Source organism: Aspergillus japonicus (genome assembly GCF_003184785.1).
Source record: "Aspergillus japonicus CBS 114.51 unplaced genomic scaffold BO86scaffold_23, whole genome shotgun sequence".
NCBI lineage: Eukaryota > Fungi > Ascomycota > Eurotiomycetes > Eurotiales > Aspergillaceae > Aspergillus > Aspergillus japonicus.
The window spans coordinates 33887-58369 of NW_020291660.1; the positions used below are offsets into that span (position 1 = coordinate 33887).

The 24483-nt window shown below is 54.9% G+C and overlaps 13 protein-coding genes across 13 annotated transcripts; 9 read left to right on the forward strand and 4 right to left on the reverse strand.

The window, feature by feature from the left end:
* Positions 1-6: 6 nt before the first annotated feature.
* BO86DRAFT_362052 (threonine aldolase GLY1) lies at positions 7-1655 on the forward strand. The gene is made up of 3 exons (XM_025669891.1): positions 7-423; positions 479-1432; positions 1492-1655. The coding sequence occupies exons 1-3, from the start codon at positions 243-245 to the stop codon at positions 1596-1598; spliced, it is 1242 nt and encodes a 413-aa protein (XP_025527765.1). The 5' UTR covers positions 7-242; the 3' UTR covers positions 1599-1655.
* An 819-nt stretch (positions 1656-2474) lies between these two features.
* Positions 2475-5999, forward strand: BO86DRAFT_90150 (serine/threonine-protein kinase). Its single transcript, XM_025677772.1, has 3 exons — positions 2475-3638; positions 3707-4107; positions 4156-5999. Exons 1-3 carry the CDS (start codon positions 2739-2741, stop codon positions 5912-5914), a joined length of 3060 nt encoding a protein of 1019 aa, XP_025527766.1. The 5' UTR covers positions 2475-2738; the 3' UTR covers positions 5915-5999.
* Positions 6000-7121: 1122 nt separating this feature from the next.
* On the forward strand, positions 7122-9102 carry BO86DRAFT_90186 (putative alpha-1,6-mannosyltransferase subunit). The gene is made up of 3 exons (XM_025677773.1): positions 7122-7857; positions 7917-8202; positions 8259-9102. Exons 1-3 carry the CDS (start codon positions 7416-7418, stop codon positions 8914-8916), a joined length of 1386 nt encoding a protein of 461 aa, XP_025527767.1. The 5' UTR covers positions 7122-7415; the 3' UTR covers positions 8917-9102.
* Positions 9103-9346: 244 nt separating this feature from the next.
* BO86DRAFT_389169 (putative NADH-ubiquinone oxidoreductase 12 kda subunit) lies at positions 9347-10619 on the forward strand. The gene is made up of 2 exons (XM_025672057.1): positions 9347-9759; positions 10094-10619. The coding sequence occupies exons 1-2, from the start codon at positions 9534-9536 to the stop codon at positions 10180-10182; spliced, it is 315 nt and encodes a 104-aa protein (XP_025527768.1). The 5' UTR covers positions 9347-9533; the 3' UTR covers positions 10183-10619.
* On the forward strand, positions 10266-10609 carry BO86DRAFT_90208 (uncharacterized protein). Its single transcript, XM_025677774.1, has one exon. It carries the CDS (start codon positions 10349-10351, stop codon positions 10550-10552), a length of 204 nt encoding a protein of 67 aa, XP_025527769.1. The 5' UTR covers positions 10266-10348; the 3' UTR covers positions 10553-10609.
* A 25-nt stretch (positions 10620-10644) lies between the features above and the next one.
* Positions 10645-12478, reverse strand: BO86DRAFT_389170 (pH-signaling protein PalC). The gene is made up of 2 exons (XM_025672058.1): positions 10987-12478; positions 10645-10925 (listed from the first exon to the last, which is right to left on the reverse strand). Exons 1-2 carry the CDS (start codon positions 12400-12402, stop codon positions 10668-10670), a joined length of 1674 nt encoding a protein of 557 aa, XP_025527770.1. The 5' UTR covers positions 12403-12478; the 3' UTR covers positions 10645-10667.
* Positions 12479-13083: 605 nt separating this feature from the next.
* Positions 13084-13731, reverse strand: BO86DRAFT_379140 (Bromodomain associated domain protein; the record flags this gene model as incomplete). Its single annotated transcript, XM_025670660.1, has 1 exon — positions 13084-13731. One exon carries the CDS (start codon positions 13729-13731, stop codon positions 13084-13086), a length of 648 nt encoding a protein of 215 aa, XP_025527771.1.
* A 175-nt stretch (positions 13732-13906) lies between these two features.
* Positions 13907-15989, forward strand: BO86DRAFT_389172 (transcription initiation factor TFIID subunit 7 family protein). Its single transcript, XM_025672059.1, has one exon. It carries the CDS (start codon positions 14086-14088, stop codon positions 15625-15627), a length of 1542 nt encoding a protein of 513 aa, XP_025527772.1. The 5' UTR covers positions 13907-14085; the 3' UTR covers positions 15628-15989.
* Positions 15836-16462, reverse strand: BO86DRAFT_399411 (uncharacterized protein; the record flags this gene model as incomplete). Its single annotated transcript, XM_025673624.1, has 1 exon — positions 15836-16462. The coding sequence occupies one exon, from the start codon at positions 16460-16462 to the stop codon at positions 15836-15838; it is 627 nt and encodes a 208-aa protein (XP_025527773.1).
* A 1697-nt stretch (positions 16463-18159) lies between these two features.
* On the forward strand, positions 18160-19941 carry BO86DRAFT_90254 (lysine-ketoglutarate reductase/saccharopine dehydrogenase). The gene has a single exon (XM_025677775.1). It carries the CDS (start codon positions 18414-18416, stop codon positions 19812-19814), a length of 1401 nt encoding a protein of 466 aa, XP_025527774.1. The 5' UTR covers positions 18160-18413; the 3' UTR covers positions 19815-19941.
* Positions 19942-20054: 113 nt separating this feature from the next.
* BO86DRAFT_312855 (enoyl-CoA hydratase/isomerase family protein) lies at positions 20055-20992 on the forward strand (the record flags this gene model as incomplete). Its single annotated transcript, XM_025667976.1, has 2 exons — positions 20055-20389; positions 20488-20992. 2 exons carry the CDS (start codon positions 20055-20057, stop codon positions 20990-20992), a joined length of 840 nt encoding a protein of 279 aa, XP_025527775.1.
* A 641-nt stretch (positions 20993-21633) lies between these two features.
* BO86DRAFT_456175 (uncharacterized protein) lies at positions 21634-22791 on the forward strand (the record flags this gene model as incomplete). Its single annotated transcript, XM_025677151.1, has 2 exons — positions 21634-22253; positions 22351-22791. The coding sequence occupies exons 1-2, from the start codon at positions 21972-21974 to the stop codon at positions 22789-22791; spliced, it is 723 nt and encodes a 240-aa protein (XP_025527776.1). The 5' UTR covers positions 21634-21971.
* A 217-nt stretch (positions 22792-23008) lies between these two features.
* On the reverse strand, positions 23009-23809 carry BO86DRAFT_299788 (uncharacterized protein; the record flags this gene model as incomplete). The annotated part of the gene is made up of 1 exon (XM_025667436.1): positions 23009-23809. A coding segment is annotated over one exon (801 nt), but the record flags the coding sequence as incomplete, so codon positions are not given.
* Positions 23810-24483: the final 674 nt, after the last annotated feature.

Consider the following 24483-nt stretch of genomic DNA (forward strand, 5'->3'; position numbering starts at 1 on the left):
CCCCCCCCCGGGCCTCTGCCTCGGGACGGCGGTCTCTTGCTGGTCGGCAGTTTTGCCCACTGGGCAGCGGATTGGGCACCCCGCATTCCTAGCAGGCAGTCCGTTCCCCCCGGGCCCCCCGTCGGCTTCGGGCTTACTGTGACGGGTTAACGGCTTCCGGTCTCCTCGTAACTTACCCGTGACACCTACCCCTCCCTCTATTTATCTTCTGCCGTTTGCTCTGAGTACTCATATAAGTCTTAATGAGATACCTCACCCGCCTTTCTCTCCGGAATCTATCCGTTCAGAGACCCTTATTGTCTATCTCACGAATCGCAGATCCGCCTCGATTCGCCATGGCCAGCACATCAACGGTCTCGCATAGCAGTGGGAGCAGGCCCAGCACGTGGCAGGGTGCTGGCGCCGCTGAGTTTGATCTCAGAAGTGAGTTCATGGACAACGCCGTGATGCGTGGATCTTGCTAATTGAAACAACAAAGGTGATACCATGACCAAACCTACTCCTTCAATGCTGGAAGCTATCTGCCAGACCACCCTTCTCGACGACGTCTTCGGTGAGGATCCGGTCACAAATGACCTGGAAGCATACGTGGCAGAGCGGACGCAGCATGAAAGTGCTTTGCTGGTGATGTCCGGCACCATGGGCAATCAGGTTGCTATTCGCACCCATCTCAAGGAGCCACCCTACTCAGTGCTGTGTGATCACCGTGCACATATCTTCTGCTACGAGGCAGGCGGTGTCAGCTCTTGGACCGGTGCGACCGTCCTTCCGGTCATTCCCAAAAATGGCACCTATCTTACTCTGGAGGACATCCAAAAGCACGCCGTTCTCAGTGACAATATTCACTATTGTCCCACGAAGTTAATTAGTCTCGAGAACACTCTGGATGGGAGGGTCATGCCGCTTGCAGAAGCCCGAAGAATCACTGATTGGGCACATCACAACGGCATCAGGGTGCACCTCGATGGTGCGAGACTATGGGAAGCAGTAGTGTCTGGAGCAGGTAGCTTGCCAGAGTACACCACTCTGTTTGATAGCGTGAGCCTGTGCTTCTCCAAAGGCTTGGGTGCTCCTATTGGCAGTATAGTTGTAGGGTCCGCAGATTTCATCAAGAAAGCTCGGTGGTTCCGGAAAACCATTGGGGGTGGGGTGCGTCAGGCGGGAGTGCTGGCTGCGGCCGCCCGCGTCGCTGTTGAAGAGACCTTTGGGCCTGACCCTCATGGCAAACAAGGAAAGCTTCTGGAAACCCATCAAAACGCTAAGAAGGTTGCTCAACTTTGGACTGGCCTGGGTGGCAAGCTCGCCCACCCAGTGGAGACCAACATGGTCTGGCTGGACCTCGAGGCGTCTGGACTAGGGCCCAACGACGTTTCGACCATCGCCCAGGAGAAGGGCTTGAAAATGCTGGGGAATCGGATTGTTATTCACTACCGTAAGTCTTCCTTGCTCCTTGTGAATCATTGAGATTTCAGGCCATAACCTTAAGCACAGAGGTATCCACGGAGGCTATCGCTCGGTTGGAGCAAGTTTTCAACACGGCATTGAGTGGAAAGTATCAACGTAGTACTGATCAGAGTAAGCCGTACGGCACACGATAGATGAAAACAAATACTTAGTATACTAGATGAGAGCAAACATATCTACCTCAGCTAGTAGCTGCCGGCTTTCATCCACGGATCATCTTTGGTGTAACTGCCGCCCGCCTCTCAGGCCAGGACTCCAATTGGCCAGGCACCGATTAGATTAGCGCACCCGTGGCTAGGTTGGGTTGATGCCTGGGGCTTCGGCGGGAGCTCAAAATAACCAAACAACTTACTGCGGCGGTGCCTCCGAGTCTCCCCCAGCCTTGCCTTCTCTTCGCCTTGCTGCATGTTTCGCCGACGACACCGCCTGCCGGACAGCCTCTTCTCTCGTCTCTATTGTTGGTTCCGCCTTCGAAGCTGAGACCATTGCAGCAATCTGGGCTTGTGGTGAGTGGGTGGCTGGCGGGGAGAGCACGTCAATTGTGTAAGTTCGGTTTTCCTTATTTTTAGTGGGATACCTCTAACTATCGATCGAGAGACATCTTGGCTAATAATGCTTTGTGCCCGGCTTTAGATATGGTCAGATGAAATATCGCATTATCCGATCCATACGACTCGGTCGACACCGCTCTCTTCACTCCTTGTTTCAATGAGTCAGCTCTGCGCTGCATCGCGGACTTGAACATACACAACGCGTACGATCGATCGCTGAAGCTCGAGTCGATCGAGAGCTCAAATACCACACCAGCTCGAGGTTGCTTGCTTTGAAGCTAGAGTGTCCGAGACATAGTTAATTTGCTCACAGCCTGTGATAACTAACCAGGCAGTGTCAACCCCCGTGGACATATTATCTTGGTTCTCAAGAGCTTGCCCCGGGATAAACAAGACTTAGCACTGTGTGCATAAGGTGCTAGTTCTTGGTTTTCGCGAGGTAAGAGCACTGGGCGCTTTGTATCACGAACCGCACGCATAAAATGGGAAAGTGCATGTCGCAGAGACTTATACTTGGATGCAGCCGTGCGAATCAGCCGTGTTGATAATCGCCTTGGTTACGCATATCTTTCCTTGCATTTTCACGACTAATCACAAGCACACTATCTTTTCACTTTCAGTCTTTTTCTGTCCATAGCTTCGCGTTATCTCTACCCATATACACACTTCTCAGCTTGAACGCCTTTCTTTTTCACTCACTGCAAACCCTTGTCATCATCACAAATGGAGGCAACTCAGGAATCAACCCAGCCGTGTACGGACCCTCGCCGTGCTGGCTACAACAACTCCGGTCTTCTTGAAGATGATATGACGGACATCATCTGTATCTTACACCCCAACTCGCCTGCAGCGCACGAAGCCGTGGCAGCGACCGCCCGCCAAAGTCCCCAGCACATTCTGCAAAGACACGCATTAGACTATAAATGTTCTGATACTGCTGCCTTGGACTTCGCTCTTCGCCTATCATCCCAAGTACGCGACCCATGTGCCGGCTTCTACTTCGGACGAAACCCAGCCCGCTGCGACCTTCTGCTCACAGCACAGGGCAATATGGGACGAATCTCCAACACACACTGTCGTATCTTCTTGACCCAGGACGGCATTCTCATGCTTGAGGATACCTCTACCAATGGTACGATAGTGGACAACTGCCGTCTCCGGAAGACTCAGAAAGAGAAAAGCCGCATGCTAGTCAATGGTTCGGTGATCCAAGTCATGAATGGTGACCACGCCTCGGATGAGGTTCGGTTCATTGTCCGCATGCCCTCCCGGGATGGTTACATGATGCAGTACACGGAAAACATACTACGCTACTTCGAGCAGATCTCGAAGCTTCAGCCTCAACAGCCCGGCAGGACTCAGCGTAATCCTCGCGCGACACCCGCACCGGCCTTACAGTTGTCAGGCTCCAATACCTACGGGATGCACTGGTCTGGAGGATCAACATACAATGTCACCGGTCAGATTGGAAAAGGCGCCTTTGCAACAGTCTATAAGCTCGCGACAAAGCAGCATGGAGCTGTGTATGCCGCCAAAGAGCTCGACAAGCGACGATTCATGAAAAACGGCATACTCGACAAGAAAGTTGATAATGAGATGCAAATCATGAGAGACTTGAAACATGTAAAGTTCCCTCCTTTCCTTTGCCGCCGCTTCGGATCGTAATAGCTAATGACTTCGGCTAATTCCAGCCTAACATTGTACAATACATCGACCACTATGAACACGAGCGTTGGATTTACATCATCATGGAGTACGTCCCTTGCGGCGAGTTGTCAACCTACTTACAGTCGCATGGCAAGATCCAAGAGGACATGGTGAAACCTATGGCCCGTCAGATCTTGCATGCATTGCAGTATTTACACGCCCGCAAGATCACACACCGTGACATCAAACCTGACAATATCCTGATATCTTCTTTCGATCCACTAAGGGTCAAGTTGTCAGACTTTGGTCTCTCAAAAGTCGTCCAGGAAGAGACATTCTTAAGGACCTTCTGCGGTACCCTGCTCTATTGCGCCCCCGAGGTTTATCCTGAATATGAGACATACCGGCGAGGAGAGATCAAGAAGCGGCGTAGGTTGGGCGATCCGTAAGTTTAATGATGTGTGTCTTTGTCTTGAAACGTACTGATGTTTAGGCCTCCGAAAACGTCTCCTTACGGTCAATCTGTCGATATGTGGTCGCTGGGCGCAGTCCTCTTCCACTTACTCGCCGGTGTCCCTCCGTTCGCTCCGAGGGGCGATGACAGGGGAGCCCAGATGCTTAGAATCATCATGACCGAGGATGCCGATTACTCCCTGCTGCGTGCAGCGGGAGTCTCAGAAGATGGCGTCGACTTTGTTGCTCAACTCTTGACTCGTGATCCCCATTCTCGACCGAATCAGAAGCAATGTTTCCAGCATCCATGGATTGCAAATATCCCCGATCTTGACGAATACGAGGACGAGGAGGTCAACCCTGATGTCCTCGAGGAGCTTTCAGACATCGGGGAAGATGTGGAGGACGAGCTAGACGCATCTCAGCTTTCGCTCAACGAAAATGCGGTACGAATCCTAGATGAAGAGGGGGACGACCTGGCTCAATCCAAGAAAATAAAACTGGATTACCCCCCTGCCAATATCCATTACCCGTCGCTTCCGGAGATAGAAAGCTTCGCGTCCCTTCAGCCAGTGGCACAATCTACCCCGAAACGCCTGTTTGGTGAGATCACGCCGTCGGTTCTCCACAGTTCCCACGCGTTGGGGGAAAATGTGGACGCGTTCGAGGGCGATGATTACAGCATCCGTGACTTTGTGTCTTCAACTGGTGAGTCGATGATAAGCGACGGCAACAGCCTATTTTCTATCCTCTCCCTCCCGGAAAACCCCATTGCCGGATCTGCACCTAGCTTGATGGGAGCTGAGAAACTTATTGGGCAGCTGAACGTGAACTCACGCGACCCTGGCACATCGAGTCCCATTCCCCAGGGCGCCGAGGCACAGGAACCGCCAACTAAAGCGAACATAGGCGACCCGGTCAAGCAACCTTCGAGCACAAAACAGCGGACCAATGTTGTTGAGGAGACCCCCAAGCCTTCGGCCATATTCAGTCGACGGATAGAGCTGCCAATGCCTGACACTGCCAGTGAGAGTTCAAGTCCGGAGCCTTTCTCCAAGCAAAAGACTCAAGAGCCCGAGGCTCAAAGCGGAGAAGTGGACATTTTCAGTATCGAACTGGCCAATACCATCGATGCCAAAACAGGGAAGCAGCTTCCAGACATAAGCAAGAGACCAGAACCTCCGGAGCCGCCTGCAGAACCTGATCCTGGACCGGATGATGTGCCACTCCAACTTCCGCGGCCTATGCCTCGACGGAAAGAGTCTCGGCTTCTCCTTGGCAAGTTGAGTACCCTGCCTGGCTCAATATTCGACCTCACCCTTCGCCTGGAGAACCGGATGACTTCATGGGGTCGCGGGCCTCAAGCAACCATCTGTTACCCCGACCCAATGGACACACGGGTTCCTGCCTATGCCTTGGAGGTCACTTTCTGGGCGCCGGCCATCGAAGCCAAAATTGCCGAAGGCAAAGACTGGCTGACTGTGCCCGGGGTAATGGCCATTCTATCCACCAAAACACGCAAATGTATCTGGGTGAACGGCACTGAGCTGCGACGTGGGCCTGAGGGGGACAAGAACAATCGGGAGGGTTTCCACTTCGGCAAGCTTTATACCGGCGACGTCATCACTATTTGGCAACATCGAAACAAGTTCTTGAAGTTCGAATGCGAGTTTTATCATGGAGACAGCGCGCGTCCGCGACCCGAGGCCGAGAAGGGGTTCGCAGTGCGCAAGGTGCTGATGCCTAAGGAGAAGGCCGCTAATCAACTTCCGGTGCTGAAAGACTATGGAAAGAAGTAAGAAGGCTCTTGCTTGGCCGAGTCGGATAGAAACAAAGGTGACCACCATGGGTGTCTTATATAATCGTTTTGGAAAGCTGTGACTTATTTTTGGGTTGGGATTTGTGCCAAATTCAGGGAAACTGGGACGGGTTACTGCCTGATTGTGCATGAAACGGAGCTACGACTAGATGTTGAAGATGAAAAGCCAGATGACATACACCCCCTGTGATATCATTTACTCTGTTGTATACTTACTGCATATGCCGAGAACATTCACATTTTATGGCAATTTATGGCAATTTATTATGGTTAGAAAAATAGTGCTTTGGTGGTTGTATGTACTGTACTCATAGGTCCCGAGTCATGTATACATAAGCCAGTTCGGGCCGAGTGACCCTGAGACGAACCCCAAACCCATTGGGTTAGTCTTGGAGATTTAGTAGTGTGGTGGAGCCCCTACTTTTTAGCCCGGGTTAGCTTCAATTGCACTATCAATCATCTTCAAGTTCTCCATCATCATTAATCTCACAATGGTATGAGCACACACACACACACACACCCACATAATCATGAGGCTCCTTCCTGATTATCCCGACTGTGGCAGATATGAAACAGTGTTATCAATGGATCATGGATTGGTCCAGCTACCGCCGCACCCGGAAGAATGCCAGGCAGAACCGAGAACCGCCAGGCAAAGAGTCCTTCGCCGTGGTCCAAGCGAGGGGGCGGGGCTTTTCCCCATTGAAGGTTGATTGATTTAATTTCCTTTGGTAACAGTCTTCATCTCCTTTTCTCTAATCCCCACCAACCACCGATTGCAAATCCCCCAATCCTAATCTTGTTTGAGATTCGGCTGCTCATTGTGTTCGTGTCACAGAATTGTTTTGTACTGTACAGGACAAGTAACTGCACCTTCATGGACAATGGTCATGTCCCACCGAAAGTAGGCGCGCGCGCGCGCGCGCACGCGGAAAGGTATAATTCGGCTCTACTACCTACATTCCCGGTGGCTGTCGACCTCATGGCCGTAGCTCTCTGTCCGTCCCCTAAACCACTTGAATCCACGGTGTGGTTCTGCTGGGGCCACCCCTAGCGTGTGCCCTTGGAAATGAACCGTTGCAACTTGCGAGTGACAAGTGGCCATCCACGCTCCCTCGAGTTCGACGGAAACGGGCAGACCCGTTCACGGATGGGTTTCTGTGCCTGTTCCTGTCTCCCATTCCTTTTCCGTCAGCCAGCTAATTTTACTTTTAATTTTCTTCTCGAATGGCTTGGTTGTTGTTATCTAGTAGCCTCCATGTCGACCATATCTCTCCCTCACGGCGCTCTGGGTCCTTTTTTCTCTCTGTTCCCCGTCCTTCAGCCTTTCTGTCCATGAGTCGGCATCCCTCTCCCCACGCGCTCGTCTCCTCCGACAGTTGCGCCGACTACCTTCTCATTAACACCTCAGCGTGAGTGGCCGTTGTGTTCGCTTGAAATTGCCACTTTTTCTCGTCTTGGTCGGCTCCGACACCCCGCGCATGGCGTTTTCCCGGTCACCATCTCCCCACCCGCCGGGGGTAGGAGGATGGTCCAGCCCCGGATTTACACACGGCAGTGGCACATCCACGCCTCACAGTGGCTTGCTCTCCCCGACTGCCCTGGGGCCGAGTGGGATCTCGTGGGCCGTCGCCAAAGCCAAGAGCGACGAGGTGCGAGGCTATCCATCCTTCGCAACAAAGAACAACGGATTCTTCTCGCGGTCGAGGCGCCAGTTGTCTGCGACGCTGCCGCGCTTTCGCCTTGGGTCTGGATCCCCGAATGGCTATGTTGATAAGGACGAATTCGGGCGCGGGTACCCGTCTCCTTCAAAGGACGGCTGGCGCTCCTGGGGATTTGGCAGGGCGGTGTTTCGACGTAGGCGCTTGCGGCTGTTACTGGTTCTGGTCGCTCTCGCGCTCGGATATGTCTTTCTGTGGACACGTACGTAGGGACAGATATCGTATGCGCGCGCAGCATGAGTCACTAACCCGTTGGTACAGGGATCATCGAGGCCTACCGGCGGTCATCCTTGGGTGGTGGGCGCAAGTTCGTCATCATCCTGGAGTCGAATATCGAAGGGGGAGTGATGGAGTGGAAGGGCGCGCGGGAATGGGCGATCGAACGCAACAGCATCGGAAACAAGGATCACTACGCCAAGCATTGGGGGTACGAGCTAGAGACGGTCAACATGCTGGCCAAGAAGCGCTATTCACATGAATGGCGTGAAAACTGGGAGAAGGTTGACATCATCCGGGAAGCCATGCGCAAGTACCCCGATGCGGAGTGGTAAGTTATGCTGTACGCTAAAGAGGGGGTGTGTGTGATGGTTAATTCTGCTGTAGGTTCTGGTGGTTGGACCTGAACACCTGGATCATGGAGTACTCGTACTCCCTGCAGGACCATATATTCCACCGGCTTGGCGAAATTGCTTATCGCGATATCAACGTCTATAACCCACTCGGCATCAGTCACCCTCTCAACGATCCTTACTTGGATCAAGTTTCTCTCTCTCCCAGCGGGGATAACGATACGTCCTCGATCAATTTCCTACTCTCGCAAGACTGCGGCGGGTTCAACCTCGGGTCGTTCTTCATTCGGCGATCTCTCTGGGCGGATCGATTGCTGGACGCCTGGTGGGACCCCGTGATGTACGAACAGAAGCATATGGAGTGGGAGCACAAGGAGCAAGATGCGCTGGAGTATCTCTACACCAACCAGCCATGGGTCCGCAGCGGGGTGGGCTTCCTTCCCCAGCGGCACATCAACTCCTTCCCTCCTGGCGCCTGCGGCGACGGGGGTGACCGGAACGTCCATTACGACGAGGGAGATTTCTTGGTCAACATGGCAGGCTGTAATTTTGGTCGGGACTGCTGGGGTGAAATGTACCAGTATCGCGAGTACAGCAAACAGTTGAATCGGCCACCGTGGGAGCGGGTCAAGGAACGGCTGAACGAGCTCCGCGACAAGCTCTTTCCTCGCGTAGAAGAGGAGACGCAATGATCGGTGTTTACGATGGGGTTGTGAGGCTTGCATGATGGGAGATGAGGAGTTTGGCGACTACTTGTGCATTCATGTGGGACTTTGTGTAAATTGGCCAGGCGTTTCGGTTTGGCCTTGTATGAGTATATTGCTTGAGGAGGAACTCCGTTAACCTCTTACATCATTTAATTCAAGCGAACTTGACGTACCAAACATATCACCCATCCATCTACTCATATACTAGTGAAGTTCAAAGACCAGCTTCATAAAACATTCCATGACTAATCATCATAACGCGCAGGTAAGAACAGCACACAAGCTCCCTCCCGCCCACCCTACTTCCTACTTCCTTTACCCCTAGTGGACTGCAGACCGCCCAACCACCCCACCCAATCACAACCCCCCAATTGCATTTGCTCCGGCCGGGGCCATCCTCTCTCAACCTGAATTCCAACTTCATGCCCTGAACGTCTGCTCCGTCCAAAACCGACCCTCCGACCTAAAAGTCTCGCCCTCCAATTCCGCAATTGAATCCCCGCCACCACGCGCCTTCACACTCGGAGTGACACCTTGGCCCCCCGCCCTTAAATCTCCTTGTGTCTGCAACGAACCACAAGAAATCCCTAACCCTCATCGCAATGCCCACCCCGGAATCCGCCGCCTTCCTGGCCAAGAAGCCCACCGTGGCCCCGACCTACGACGGCGTCGACTACGAGGACAACGTCGCGCTGCACAACGCCCGCGACGCCATCATCCGCGAGCAGTGGGTCCGCAGCATGATGTCGCGGCTGGTCGGCGAGGAGCTGGGCAAGTGCTATGCGCGCGAGGGCGTCAATCACCTTGAGAAGTGTGGGGTTTTGAGGGGTATGTCTTTTCTTCTGTTCCTTTTTTTTTTCTTGATGCTGTGTCTTTGCTGTGAGTTTCGGGGGGGGATGGGGGTGGGAGAGGGTAAAGCATTCGAGTCGGGTGGGGTTGGGAGTGGGATAGGATGAGGGATTGATGGGGGTGGTTGAAACTGAGCGCTGAGGTTGAGATTGAGATTGAGATTGAGAAAAAGGTTACAGTTCCGATTGAGAATGGGTGTCTATACCTCTTGGTGAAGGGAGGGGAGGGGAATTGTCTGGGATGCAATTCTCAGTCATTTACAGTGTTCTACCGAGGCTTGAAGCATATGCTAATCCTTTCTGCTGGTGTCCAGAAAAATACTTCGAGCTCCTCGGCGAGCGCAAGATCAAGGGTTATCTCTTCCAGGAGAAGAACCACTTCTCGCAGGAGAAGTCTGCTTAAATTTTGCTTCAATCCTGCGGAAGCTTGGGGAGTGGAAACGGGTGATAGAATTGAGTGAAGGAAACGGAACGGAGAGGGAGGGGGGGGGGCTTTTTATAACCCTGGTGATGAGCATCGCGGGGAACAGGGATGGTGTTTATACTATATCATCTTTTTGTTTTGTGTCATGGCTGTACTACATGTTTGTTCGAAATTTCTTGACGGTTTCTTTATTTCCTTTTTCTTGTCTGCTTTAGCTATACTACCTACCTACCTACCTACCTACCTCCCTATCTACACACCTACTCACCTGTGCTATGTTTGTCATTGGTTTTGGGGTGGAAAATATCGATATCGGGATCTTTTCTTTCTCTCAGGCGGCGAGAGGTGAGGTTGGTGGATGTAGAGGAGAGAATTTAGAGGAGGTCAGACTAGGGGTATGGTGACAATGTGATCTGGACTCGATTTGTATGAGACAAATGTTGCGTCTGCCCGCCAACAGGGTATCAATAATATGCACTATCCGTCCGCCCCGGCACGGTCCCGGGCGTCCACACCCTCGACACGCCAGCAGGCTCCTCATCGCTGTCCTCGACATCGCTGCCCGGCCCAAATTCATCCTCCGCCGGCGGGGCACGCATGCGCACCAGCTGCTCCTCGTCCAGCGAGGGGATCCGGTACGCACCCGGCGGAGCGTGGATGTCACGACCCGAAGGTAAATTGGCCAACAGCTCCGCCGACGGCGGGATCAATTGCGTGTTAATCTGTCGTCAACCGTCAGCATCCTGTCCCTCCACTCCTACCAAAGCAGAAAGAAAAACCAACCGTATTATTCATGCGCACCCACTTGGTCTCCAACATCTCAATCACCCGTCCTTCCTCATCTCTCCCCGCATTGTCCCCAGGCCCGAGCTCCTTCTTATCACCACTACCACCCGGCGACCCAGCATCCTTCTCCATCTTCTTCTCCTCGAGTTTCTCCTTGAACCCCTGCTTGAACTTGGAGAACTTACTACTCCCCTTCGACGCCGCCGCCTTCTCCGCCTCCGTCTTCGCGCCGCCACGGCTCCTCACCCCCAGCGCCCCCTTAGCCGCCTGCAACCACGCAATCGCCTCCCCAATCTTCCCCGCCAACTCCGCATCGACCCCGAAGAACCGACACGCGCGGGCGCGCGCCACCCGGCCCAGCACCCGCGTGTACCCCAGCAGCTCCTCCTCAATGGCCCCGGTCTTCCCGGTCTTGCCCACGACGGACCCCAGCCCCGCCGCCGCTTGCTCCGCGTACTCGGCCGCCCGGATGCACAGGCGCGCAAACAGGTGCGCCCGCACCTTCGGGATCTCCGGCGCCCGGACCATCCAATCCTTGTCTCGGGGGTTCCGCGCCTGGATGCAGGCGAAGACGTAGGAGTCGTCTTTCAGGACGGCAAGGAGGGTGGCCTCGGCGAGGGCGAGGGCGGAGAGCGCGGTTTGGGTGCCCGGGTCGAGGTCGGGGAGGGAGGGGGGTGGGGTGGTAGTATTGGTGGTGGTGGTGGTGGTAGTGGTGGTGAAGGGGGCTGCTTGCGGGGATGTCGCGGCAATAGCGCGGGCGGCGGTCGCGAAGGCAGGGGATGAGGCGAGGAGATTGTGGATCGCGCTGGCTTGGAGGAGGTATCGGGTGGCCGTTTGGACGGCGGCGGTGCGTTGGTCCGGCGTCGGGGTCGTCGCGGCGTACAGCGTCCGCATCAGCCCCGTGTGCGCAAGCAGGCTGAGTACATAGCCCAGCGTCGTGAGCACGTAGGCAATCTCGAAGTCAATGCCCTCCCCGCGGATCCGGTGGCCACTGCCGCTGAGGAGTCTGCTGGTGCCGCCGCCGCTGGCAGAGAAGGCGGATGGGGAGGTAGGGAGGTGTTTGATTGATAGGGTAGTGCTGGGGGCGGTGGTGAGGGTCGGGCGCCAGAAGGTGACGATCTCGCTGTGCAGGGTGATCTCGATCTCTTCGCTGGTCGCGTCGCTGGGTTTGCTGCTTAGACCGCCGGAGATGGCTTCGAGATAGGGGAGGTAGGTGGTTAGGGTGGTCAGGAGGGTGGATAGGTGCGCGTCTTGTTGCGGGCCGCGGGGTAGACGCTTGTGGGCTTTGAGTGCCTGACGCAGGGCATGGCGGGCGGTGGTGGCTGCTTGTGGGAGGGCCGGATGTGTGCTGGATGAGAGGAAGTTCTGGAAGGAGAGATGAGAGGTGGTCGGAAGGGTGAAGGCGTAGACCATGGTGGGTGGACGTGTTATTGTCGAGAGGAGGGAAGGTGAGGGGGGAGAGCGGAGTTGGAGTGGAGGAGAGGAGAGGAGAGATGAGGAGATTAAGTCAACTGGAATTATCCGTAGGCGGTTGGATGAGATCTTCCACCCCCGGCCAGCCAAGAACTGCCTAGACTTTCTCATATTGTAGGACAGAAAGAATCGTAAGAATTCATCTTAGTGGTTTGAGATGTTTCAAACATTTAGCTCATCTCAAATACGCGGGGCTCCTGAATTGCGCCCCTGGTAAGGTAGATACATGAAAGCCTCCATGTCGTCCTGCCATCCCTCAGATGCATTCTCGCAATGGCATCGTCCTCTTGCTCAATTCTGCGCTGGACTCGGCTACACCGCTCGTGTTGCGAATTTGAATGGCGTAGCTCCCGTGCTTTAAGGATCTAGGTCGGAGAAGGTTGTGCTCCCGGCCAGATGGCGAATGGGGATGGCTTTTTGCTACTGGCAATGCCGTTCAGCTGGACCAGCCAACTGAGGTCAAATGGGCGAATTGGGTCCCAAAACGTGTAGAAAGGGGGTATCCTCATACGCGAAGATTCCGCGCTTGACTTGGGTGCTGGGTCTCCTCCTGGTCGAGGGTGACCAAGGAAACCAAAAGTGTCATCGTAGATCGAAAGCGGCACACTTCCATTTATCCCATCACACGTCCATTCCCTCTCCGTCAGACAGATTACTCGGCGCACTGCTCACGACCGAGGAGTCGCTGTCGGCCATATACGGTGCCCGGGATCGCATTTGGGACCCCCAATCCTGCAGGGTCGGCGCACCGCCCTCGATCACGATCGGGTGTTCCTCGCCGCTCTTCCCCAGCACGGTCCCTGCATATCGCGACTCTTCTCCCGTCTTGCTGTGTTTCTTCTTCAGGGCTGTCAGGAAGTCCTCCTTCTCCAGGGAGTCCGCGTCCACCATGTCCCCTTCACTGGGCACGAACCCAGCGATGCGCCGGATCTCGCGGTTGGCGGGGCCGGTGAACCACGACAGAAACCCTTCGAGTCCTCGCATGTCCTCTTCCCCTTGCCATTCCTCCTCCCACTCCCGCAGCTGCGGCCGCAACGCGCCTGCGTCTTGTAAGGCCTGGTAAATATCTTCGAGCACGGGGACGGGATCTTCGGGGTGGGCGTTGGCGGCATGAGCACTTGTGGATGAGGCAAGGAGCATGATGTATCGGGCAGTGAGGTCGGCGAGAGTGTCCAGGACCGAAGGACGCGTCGAGTGGAAGCCTGCAGCGCGCAGGATCTGAATGATCGGAGGGCGGAGGAGAGCGTTATGTAAGTTGGAGCCGGACATGGCTGAGAATTCGATGATAGTGAGGTGAAATAGAGGTCAGTTTGAAAAAAAGGGACCTTCTCTGTCAGGCGATCGATCAAATCAAGCTGTAGAAGACGATAGTTGAGGCTTGCACATGAATTGGAGATGATAAGAAGGGTGGAAAGTAGAGGAGGACCAAGCGGAATCCAAGCAGGCCGTGTCGCTCTTCCGCCTTTCCTTCCTCCGCCTACCACCCTTCAACCATCTCTTACCATTACAACCTCCCTCCCACTCTCGTTTCTCGTTCCTCCCTCAGAACCTCCGGAAGTCGCCTCTCATTATTCAAATCTAACAGCTGACACTCACCGCCAGTCTGGTGGCACCACTTTCATCATGTCGGAGACCCCCCGGCCGTCTCTGAAGCTCACCTTCAACAAGAACAAGGCGAAAGCATCAGCGCCCTCGACCCCATCCCAGCCTGCCCCTCCTACGCCAAAGCCGACGGAGACTCCCCAACGCAAGATCACGCTAAAGATCCCACGGAAACCATCCGTTGCCGAAGGCGCAGGCGACGATGAAAAGCCGAAGAAGAAAAAACCGTCGAAGAAGCGCCCAGCAGAGGGGCCCGCGGTGCCAGAACCGTCCGCCGCCGCCGCCGCCGTCGCGACCGCATCCGCTGCAGCAGGCCCCAAACGCCTCAAGCTGATTAACCCGGCCAAAAAGCCAGGCGTGCAGTCTATCCGGATCAAGAACAAGGGGCTGGTCCCCAATCGCCCGACAGGTGTGGGCTACGATTCGGAAGCCTCCGACACGGAGATCGATCCCGCGATCGAAGAGCAGTTTATTCTACGCATGCTGCCTGGGGACGACTGTGAATATCTTCGACGTGCCATCGCCGAGCGCCGGTTCGACCGGTCGGAGTTCTCCTTCAAGCCGCTGACGCGCGAAGGTCGCCGTGCCGTCTTCAAGGTCCGTGACCGCCAGTACGCCGCCGCGCTGGTGGATTTGCCGTGCATCATTGAGGGGATGAAGAGTTGGGATCGGCGCGGATGGTACAAGTCGGCGGATATCTGCCAGATGCTGCTGATCCTGGGTCCGGTGGCCAATGAACAGGAAGCCATGGATTATCCAATACCGGACGAGGTTTCCCTGACGGACGATAAGAATCTACAGTATCCGCATGGTCTCGCGCCGCCTCTGCGGTGGGTTCGAAGGCGTCGGTTCCGGGAGCGGGTCAGCACCCGAACGATCGAGCAGGTCGAGAAAGCGGTGGAGGAGATGGTCGCGCAGGACGAAGCCTCGCTAGCCCCGCCTCGCTACGAGTTGGTGGATGCTGCCTCGCTGAATCGGAACGAGGGTATAGTGCAAAGTGGAGATTATGAAGACTACGGTGATGAGTACTACGACGAAGAACAAGATGCAGAGGGCGAGATTGATGTAGGTATGGACGCTGGGGCTCTGTTTGAAGACGATTTCGAAGACGCTCTCGCCGCTGAAATGGAGGCTGCCCTGGCTGCCGGAGACGAGGGCGATGCTGCTGCTGCCGCCGCCGCCGCCGCCGCCGCCGCCGGCGGGGCTGCGAGTGGCCCGCAGTCAGACGCTGGAGTCTACCAGGCCGGCACACCTATGGCGACCAAACCCTCCACACCAGCAGCCGACTCATCAGGCGACGAGAGTGACGGATCGGATGGTGAGGATAATGATGAACCGGGCGACGAAATGGATGAAGAGCAGTTGGAGCAACAACGCCAGCTCCAGCAGCAGCGCGAGGAAATTGACGAGCTGGAGGCATTGATCCGTGCGGAGACCGTCAAGTGGGAGAATATGCCCAACGCCATTCTTAAGAACAAGCTGGCCAAGCGCATCAATGACCTGAAGCAGGATCTGGCATTGAAGAAGGTATCCATCGGAGAAGGAGACGATGCTGATGATTGAAATTGATGTAAACTGTGATACCCTCGCGGCACCGCCTGGTCAAACAGCCGCAAAAAAAAAGAAACCAATATTATCTCTACATTAATCATTAAAACATCCCGGACACGACAGACGAATATCAGAATATTGTTGACAATATATACCTTCAATGACCCAAAATGAGCTCTATCCACAAAGAAGCCTCTCAGGCCATTAAGCAGCGCAAGTATCAACCAACAACAGGATCCCCCGTGCCTCTGGAGACCGCGCCCTTGACATCCAGCTCACGATCCTGCTTCAACTTCCGCTCCCTCACGGCCTCCCTCTCCGCCAACACCCCCCCCTCATCGTCCGGCTCCGCCGGCGACTGTCCCACCCGCTCCCCCAGCACCCGCTCATGCTCCTCAGCCTTGCGGTCCAAATCCGCCGCCAACCCCTTCTCATACCCGGGGCCCCCCGGTCCACCCGCACTGCCCACCGCCCCGGCATGGGCCCCGGCCTGCGCTCGCGCGCGCGCCCGGCCGGACGTCTTCTCGACGGCGTGGGCGATCTCCCCCTCCGCCGGCTGCTGCTCGACCCCGTACTCCAGATCGACGTCCGACGCCGCCCGGTGCAGGGCCTCGCGCTCCTGCTCGCGGTCCGCGTTCAGCTGGCGCAGGCGCGAGTCGTCGGCCGGGCGCGAGTCGGCGGTCCGCCGCGTGATGGAGGAGGTCGGGTCCCCGCGCTGGCGGGTTGAGGGCTGTGGGGCCGGCGCGCGCTGCTCGGAGGGCGTCTGCGTCACCGGGTTGGAGGCTTGCTTGTAGCCGGCTTCTTTGGGGGGTTGGGCGGGTTGGGTGCGTTGGTGGGTTGATTGCATTGTGTGTGTGTGTGTGTGTGTGTGTATTCGTTGTTGGGAGGATTTTGCACTAGGGTATTGAGATTGAATTGGATTATGTGCTCGTGCGGGTATATTCACCTCGTGTAAGAATTGTCTAGAGATGAGGTTGTGGTTTGTAGTGGTTTGTAGTGGTTTGTAGTGGTCTGTAATGCTAGTTTGTAGTGAGCTGGGTGGTTTATGAGTATGAGGATGAGATGACGTCAGTGATGATGTCGGTTGCGGTGGAGAGGCCGAGCGGAGAGATGAAAGTGTTGTATCGGGCATTTATGATTGGATCTTCAATACCATTCGAATGTAGATAATGCGCATTCCATTCAAGTCCTTGGTTGAATTGTCCTTAATGGCTGTGTCGTGTTTTGCTGGGATCTAATTTGGTTGCTTGAGCTTTGCGCTTGGCCCTGTGCTTCAATATATTATTGATGCAACACCTGGATGATATCAGCACGCCACATTATTCTAGTATCAGATGATACCAGATAAAGACCATGTAGTCGTTCCAGCAGAGGACTACAAAGCAGAGCGAAGTCATGTCTTTCTTGGGAAGAGTTCCATGATGAGACTACATCCTTCCCTGCGGATTCGGAATCTAAGTACTTTAGTATATCTCGCTGAGCGAGAAGGATATGTTATGATCATCGCTTTATGAGATACAACACAGCTGGAATTGGCTACCCTGGTGCTCTGCTTCTGTCTCCGTGTCGTCTTGTCTGCACTGAGTGGCTTAGGTTGTGTTGCTTAAGGCTCTTGAAGGGTTGGGTCCTGAGTGCTGTCTTGTAGGACCGTGGATTGGTATTGTGTATAAGAGTTGTAATGTGATGATTCTATCGATTGACTCGTAGGCTCTGAAATGCTTGAGATATTTTTGGCGATTGTTGTAGTTTCTTTAGGTGTCGTGACTACCACTAATAGGCTGGCTGTTCTTGCGAAAAAGTTGTGGGCTGGAGTGGGTGGAGTATGACTGTGGAAGGGATGGCCACGGAGTTTGCTCCTTTCTCTTTCCTTGATGGAATGACTCAGTTCCCAGGGTCATGCTGTGTGTAGTTAGTCGTTGCATTGGAGGGCACTGGTCTTTTGCTGATTTAATCCAAAAATGTGGATGGCCACCAAGAGACTGACTTCGCTGTACATGTAGAATGAGTGTGGAATGGATGGCCACGGAGTTTGCTCCTTTCTCTTTCCTTGATGGAATGACTCAGTTCCCAGGGTCATGCTGTGTGTAGTTAGTCGTTGCATTGGAGGGCACTGGTCTTTTGCTGATTTAATCCAAAAATGTGGATGGCCACCAAGAGACTGACTTCGCTGTACATGTAGAATGAGTGTGGAATGTATGTATACCGTCCACTAGCATGTTGCTTGTCTGCGGTGAGAATGGTGGTCTGGTCAAGACACTTTGTTCGCATTGTTTCGTTATATGGGGGCATATATGTAAGCTAAGCTAAGCTTCAGGCGGAATGGATGATAGTCGTAGTCCACTGCACAGAAGCATCAAGGCCATTGAGGGGTAGCGCTTTCGCACAGCTATTGGCAGATTAGACACTGCTAAAGAGACTGTATCTATACCCCCTAGGGATATGCATGATCATGAGAGAGCCACCAACTAAAGGTTCTTATGCAGTTGCCACCCGCCGTGGTATGGCAGGTGTGAGTCATGGAGCACATACCGCGCTTGACATGCTTACCTTAGCCCACACCGTGCCCATAACGTAGAGCACGCAATAGAGCACGGAGATATGAGAGGAAGGGAAAGCCATTGGCTGCCGCAGTAAAGTGAAAGTTCTTAACAGCTAGCCTTGTGTGCCGTTGACTCTTGTCAGAACGTGTGCCCATCCTCTCCCACGCATCTATCTTCCCAGATACCCCAAAGTCCTTTTCCTTTCATCTATTTTCTCATTGTCAGCAGTAACCTCCCTTCCCCCACAACGTATCAACCATGTCCTCTGCCACCGGTAAGAAAGCCCTTCTTCTAGGTGCAGGATTCGTCTGCGAGCCAGCGGTGCAAGCCCTCTCCGACGCCGGGGTCCATGTCACCGTGGCCTGCCGCACGCTCAGCGCCGCACAGTCCCTCGCGGGCAACTACAGAAACACAACAGCCATCGCCCTCGACGTTGCCAACGAGCCCGCTAAGCTCGACGCCGCCGTCTCCCAAGCCGACATAATCATCTCCCTCATCCCCTACATCCATCATGCCACCGTCGTGAAAGCCGCCATCGCGCACAGCAAACCCGTCGTGACGACCAGCTTCATCTCCCCGGCGCTGAGGGAGCTCGATGCCCCCGCCCGAGCCGCCGGCGTGACCGTCCTCAACGAGATCGGCCTCGACCCCGGCATCGACCACCTCTACGCGGTGAAGACGATCGACGAAGTCCACGGGGCCGGGGGCAAGATCCGCGCGTTCACCAGCTGGTGCGGCGCGCTGCCCGCCCCGGAGAACTCCGACAACCCGTTGGGGTATAAGTTCTCGTGGAGCCCCCGCGGTGGACTCCTGGCGCTCCTCAACTCGGCGCAGTGGTACCGCGACGGCCAGATCACCTCGGTGGAAGGCAAGGACCTGATGGCGGCCGCCACGACGCAGCGCCTCTTCCCCGGATTCAACTTGGTCGGATATCCCAACCGGAATTCGGCTGGCCTCCGGGAGTCCTACGCCATCCCGGAGGCGCACACGGTCTTCCGGGGCACCCTGCGGTACGCGGGGTTTCCGGAGGTCATTCGCGCGCTGGTGGGGTTGGGGTACTTCTCCCAGGAGAAGAACCCGGCGCTTGCGACGGATTTCAGTGGAAGATTGACGTGGGCGCAGTTGACGGCGCAGCTTCTGGGGCTTGCCGCGTCTGCATCTGTGGATGAACTGCAGGATGCTGTGGTGAGGAAGTGCTCGGTTGTCCTCGCTGAGAAGGAAGAGAAAGAGGAGATTGATCGTGTGCTGTCAAGCCTTCGCTGGCTGGGACTCTTCGATGAGAACCGGCTGGTGGACGGGCGTGACACGCCTTTGGATACACTCTGTGCTGTGCTGGAGCGGCAGATGGCGTATCAGCCCGGCGAGCGGGATATGATCGTGCTGCAGCATCTCTTCGATATCGAGAACGCGGATGGGTCGCGAGAGAGGCGCACCAGCACGCTGGTGGAGTATGGTGAGCCGGTTGGGCCGGGGTCGCGCAGCGCCATGGCCAAATTGGTGGGGTTGCCCTGTGCGGTGGGCGTGTTGGCGGTGCTGGAGGGTCGGATTCAGGAGAAGGGCATGGTGGCGCCGTGGACGAATGCCCGGATTGCCGGGATGCTGCGCAAGGAATTGAAGGCACGCTTCCAGATTGAGCTGAAGGAGAACATAGTGGATTGAGTGCATGTGTAGGAGGAAGCAAGTGGAAGAAGCTGGGCCGAAATTACCTGGTAGCAGCATGTGATGCCGCGGACATGAGCATGATTACATTATCAGATTCTCCCTCCGCTCCGCTCCCTCCCCTTATACTTCTCTCCACTCTCCGCGTTTCACCTATCGTATAAGATCATAGCACTCCATAAGTATAGCATAGACACAGTACAGTACCCTAGAGCCACAGCATTTGCTCTTACCGTCACCATGTCCACACCCAACCCTACACCGCCGCTCTTCACCATCCCCATCACCTCCACCAACGGCACCTTCACCTGCAGCAACCCGTCCCCGGCGGAACAAGACCGCAACATCTACATCCTCACCTTCACCTCCCCTAACGACAACCGCTTGACCCCAACCTTCATCGACGCCTTCCTACTGGCCCTCGACATCATCGAACACCGCTACCCTAAGGGTGTCGTGATCACCACGAGCGGCATCCCCAAATTCTACAGCAACGGTCTCGACCTCGAACTCGCGCAGTCCACCGAGGGCTTCGTCGAGAAATGGTTATGGAAGTTATTTCGGCGATTACTCACGTAGGTTTGCCCCCTCTCCCCCTCTTTCCCTCTCCCCCCTCTCCCCTTCCTCCCGTCCTCAAAAGACTTGGATATGTATATACCTAACCACGCAAAAGCTACCCGATGCCAACCCTCGCCCTCCTAAACGGGCACGCCTTCGCCGGCGGCCTGATGTTGGCCATGTACCACGACTACCGGATCCAGAACCCCAGCAAGGGGTTCCTGTGCATCAACGAGCTGGAGTTCGGGGTGCCGCTGCAGTCGCCGATGATGAGCGTCTTCCGGGAGAAGCTGTCGGCGACCGCGTTCCGCGACCTCGTGCTCGAGGCGCGGCGGTTCGGCGGGCCCACATCGTCAAAAGAGGCCGGGCTGGTCGACGCGTACGGCGGGCTGGCGGAGGCGGTGCAGTTCGTGCGCGACCGCCGGCTGCAGACGAAGGCCGCCACGGGCATCTATGGGATGATGAAGGAGGAGATGTGGCGGCAGTCGTTGGGGATTCTGGACTCGCATGCGGAGATGGTGGCGTGGAGGGATCGCGTGGAGGAGCGGAAGGCTGAGGAGGAGGGGGCCGCGAGGGGGAGGGTGGAGGCTTGGGAGGAAGGGATTAAAGCTAAGCTTTGATTTTTTTTGAGGGAAGGGGGGAATGGTGGTCGTGGTGGTTGCTTGAACATAGGTCCACGGTGTCTCTAACACTTGCTCTGTTTCGATTGTTCTCCGGCTAGATGTGTTGGATTATAGGTATCCAACACTTGAATGTGATGAACGAAGCTGTATACATGTACATTATTCTTCGGGATTTATTGCTTCTACTTCCGAGTTTGAACTCAGACGCTGTTGTTGTGGCTATTTGCTGGCTCCTCGCTGCACGTCGATGCTTCTTTATGGAGCTGGCGCTATACTCCCCTTTGCTGATGACATGATACTTGAATGAGGAGATTTTATAGACAGCTGTTACAGGCAAGTTACTTATAGGACTAGTTACAGAGCAAAATAAGATTACCCAACCTTCAAAAGTCTCATAAGCTAGATACTGTTTATATTAGATCTAACAGCATTAGTATACTGTTAACAGCTCTAGTCCAATCCTGTAACTTTAGATATCGAATTAGAGATAATAGTATCTCTATTCAGGGATATAACTCTTCTAAATCTCTAGGACTTTTTAAGAGTTTACTTAAGCTACCGGATTAGAACTATATAATCTGATAATCTACATGCTAAGGACGGCTTTTTAGTAATGTATAGTAGCTTTCTTCTTCCTAGCACACAGTATACTAATGTACTCCTTCAACATGTTTCCAGCGCCTCGAGCTTTACACTGACCACCATGGCCTAACACAGGCTTGTACAATGCTCCAGTACCTCAGGAGTTACAGATTCCGTTGAGAGAGTATGCGCGAGAGAGAGGTGTAATCGGCATGATCCACTTCGAACCTCATCCTCCCTCTCATTTCACCTCCACTTCATCGCATCTCATCTCTACTTCAACTCATCTTATCATCTCATCTGTTCATTCTCAGGCAACAATCTACTCCTCCGTTCAGACCGATCAAAAATCCAACCAGACTAAGCTCGCCTATCTCATATCCTAGATTTCAAGATGGGGAGAAAGAAACGCAAGGCCACCCAATTGCCACCCCCCAGTCCGGTACCTCCGCCTCACCCTCGCCCTCACCCTGGCGCAAGAGAGCCTGACGCCTCCACTTCCACCTCCACCACCGCCCACGACCGATCTAAGCGCTGTGAGCACGACAGTTTCTACATCTTCCAAAAGTCCCAGCTGGCGTGGGCCAGGTTCTGGGCGGAGAAAGCCGCGAAGCTTGCGTCCCCGTTCGCAACACTGGACACTGAGGACGAAGCAGTACATGTGAAGGTTGATCAGGTGGGGTTGAAGATACATATTGGGGTATGGAATGAACAGAAGACACATGACGAATTTATCTGGGGTACACCCTGCTGACATTGAAACCAAAATATAGAGCAAGAAGGTATCTGGACAGATGGTGCCGCGGTATGATGGTAGCGATTCAAACCCGCCTCTGTCGCGCGGGGCCGTCGCCGACATCGTCATGCAGACGCGGGCTGATTGTCCCAAAGCGCAGGCCTGGCTGAGCGCACATGCATGCGGGTGTGATCAGGTTGGTCAGGAAAAACGAAAGCTTGGGATCATTGAACAGGAGCACAGGAGGAAGGCAACAGTGGAGAGTCTGCGGTATCGGACGATGATTGCGTTGAAAGCGTCGGAGGCGTCCAAGGACGAGGTTCGCGAAGTGATGGCCATGCTACCCCCGGTGCAGCTTAAGGCGACCCCACCGATCACCACTGAGGTGGAGATGGAGGCCCAAGTTGAACGGGTTGAGAAGGCCCATGAGAGGCTTCAGAAGACACTTGCGGAATTGAAGGAGTTCAGGTGTGCTTGATTGATTGTGATATCGCTGGGAAGATTCCACAAGTCATATACTGTACACGCGGACGTCTCCTGCAGGTGTGGTGGTATTCTCTTTTTGTGGTTGCTGCACGCTTCTGTGATCTTAGCCCTTGATGTGAATGCTAATGTTGCCACTGTCTAGTGGATTTACCAAACAGAGTTTGATTTTAGAGAATGAGGCTTGATCAGGACTTCTTGCTCTTGGCTCCAGTCCCCTTGGCCTTGCTCGAGCTGTCCAGCTTGTCCGTCAGCGGTTGATACGGTGAAGCCAGGAGATACTCTGGAGCCCGCTGAGCGCTTTCATCCCTTCGCGGCTCCCCCGCGGATGGCCGGCGCCGTTGTTCCTCGTGCATCTTATCTAACGATTCGCCCACGATATGATACTTGGCCCAGTTGATAGGAGGCATCCGGACCACGTTCTGGGGAGGGGGGATCGTTCCAAACCCAGATGCCTTCCCTTCCGTCGAATCAACATCCTCCATCTCATCATCCTCATCTTCCTTCTCGTCGCCATCCGTAGTGTCATGGCTGAAGTTGATGAACCCGCCCTTATCTTTCGCCGTGAGATTCCCCGCAGCCAGTTCGCGCGCAAAGCCTTCCGGGTCCGCTGCCGCCGCCCGTTTCATATGATCTAACGTCCGGATATCGCGCAGGCTCTGCTGCTTTTGGAGCTGCAAGATCGAGATAGCAGACCGCAGTGCGATCGCATCGGGGTTCTCGCTTTCGGAGATAGGCACTGGAGCGGGTTCCGCAGCGAAGAAGGGTGCTGCACGCGGGGCCGGCGGGGGAGGAGCAAAGTCCGGCGTCAAGCTGTTATAGGGCGGCGCTGCTGTTGTGGGAGAGGGCGATGCGGCGGGAGGGACGATGGGGTGCGATACCCCGTTTGCCGCGGAGGGAGGGATAACAGGTGCGAGATGCGCAAAGGTCGGTGTCACAGGAGAATACGGCGGCCGCGGCGGAGTCCCTGGCCGCTCAGGCGAACTTTCTTGGGATTCTTGTACAGGCTGCATATCCTGTGTTGCTCCCCGTGCGGTTTACTTAGGCTGGATTATTGTTGAGGGGCGAAATTGAAGGACGGGATCGAACCCTCTATCAGGCGGATTGCTGGATCGATGGACTGCTTGCCGCGATCGGCGCTCAGTGACGTCTGCGCTGTGCTCACTGAGGGGTCCGTGTTTGGGTGTTAGGAGGTGGAAGAGTGAGGCGAGCTGTTTGTCTGCCAGCAGAGGATAGATAGGGATGTACTCTTGCTCTGGCTATCAGGATGCTATTTGTTTGGGAGTAGGTGGTGCTATAGCAGAGGTGGAAAGTGGTAGGCAAGAGGCAGAAGGCAGTGGAAGATGGAAGTGATGGGGCAGTCGGGCTGAATGGAGATGATAGGCGGCTTATCGCCAGGGGATTCATTATCGGGCAGTGCGGAGCAATCGAAGCTTCCAGCCGCCAACCCAGGAACCGCAGCCATCAAATGGTGTAAGAACAGGACGTATCTATAGACAATGCAGAAATGGAATGGCCAGGGTTATTTCGCATATCGTTCTTCTATTCTCTACTATATTGACAATCTCCACCACCGTGCGGAAGAAGGTACAAACCACACCGTACCGTAGATGGATGCATGGCCTGATGGGTGGTGGGCTGACTGAATCGGAGCTGCAAAATCCTCACCGCCAAACTAAAATTTAGC

Excerpts from the sequence above, each read along its gene's own strand:
- BO86DRAFT_362052 (XM_025669891.1), top strand. The coding sequence starts at position 243 with ATGAGATACCTCACCCGCCTTTCTCTCCGGAATCTATCCGTTCAGAGA. Across the intron at positions 424-478 it reads CGCTGAGTTTGATCTCAGAA|GTGATACCATGACCAAACCT; the intron begins GTGAGTTCATGG and ends GAAACAACAAAG. Across the intron at positions 1,433-1,491 it reads TCGGATTGTTATTCACTACC|AGGTATCCACGGAGGCTATC; the intron begins GTAAGTCTTCCT and ends CCTTAAGCACAG.
- BO86DRAFT_90150 (XM_025677772.1), top strand. The coding sequence starts at position 2,739 with ATGGAGGCAACTCAGGAATCAACCCAGCCGTGTACGGACCCTCGCCGT. Across the intron at positions 3,639-3,706 it reads TCATGAGAGACTTGAAACAT|CCTAACATTGTACAATACAT; the intron begins GTAAAGTTCCCT and ends GGCTAATTCCAG. Across the intron at positions 4,108-4,155 it reads CGGCGTAGGTTGGGCGATCC|GCCTCCGAAAACGTCTCCTT; the intron begins GTAAGTTTAATG and ends ACTGATGTTTAG.
- BO86DRAFT_90186 (XM_025677773.1), top strand. The coding sequence starts at position 7,416 with ATGGCGTTTTCCCGGTCACCATCTCCCCACCCGCCGGGGGTAGGAGGA. Across the intron at positions 7,858-7,916 it reads ATATGTCTTTCTGTGGACAC|GGATCATCGAGGCCTACCGG; the intron begins GTACGTAGGGAC and ends CCGTTGGTACAG. Across the intron at positions 8,203-8,258 it reads AAGTACCCCGATGCGGAGTG|GTTCTGGTGGTTGGACCTGA; the intron begins GTAAGTTATGCT and ends ATTCTGCTGTAG.
- BO86DRAFT_389169 (XM_025672057.1), top strand. The coding sequence starts at position 9,534 with ATGCCCACCCCGGAATCCGCCGCCTTCCTGGCCAAGAAGCCCACCGTG. Across the intron at positions 9,760-10,093 it reads GAAGTGTGGGGTTTTGAGGG|AAAAATACTTCGAGCTCCTC; the intron begins GTATGTCTTTTC and ends GCTGGTGTCCAG.
- BO86DRAFT_90208 (XM_025677774.1), top strand. The coding sequence starts at position 10,349 with ATGGCTGTACTACATGTTTGTTCGAAATTTCTTGACGGTTTCTTTATT.
- BO86DRAFT_389170 (XM_025672058.1), bottom strand. The coding sequence starts at position 12,402 with ATGGTCTACGCCTTCACCCTTCCGACCACCTCTCATCTCTCCTTCCAG. Across the intron at positions 10,926-10,986 it reads GGGTGCGCATGAATAATACG|ATTAACACGCAATTGATCCC; the intron begins GTTGGTTTTTCT and ends GGTTGACGACAG.
- BO86DRAFT_389172 (XM_025672059.1), top strand. The coding sequence starts at position 14,086 with ATGTCGGAGACCCCCCGGCCGTCTCTGAAGCTCACCTTCAACAAGAAC.
- BO86DRAFT_90254 (XM_025677775.1), top strand. The coding sequence starts at position 18,414 with ATGTCCTCTGCCACCGGTAAGAAAGCCCTTCTTCTAGGTGCAGGATTC.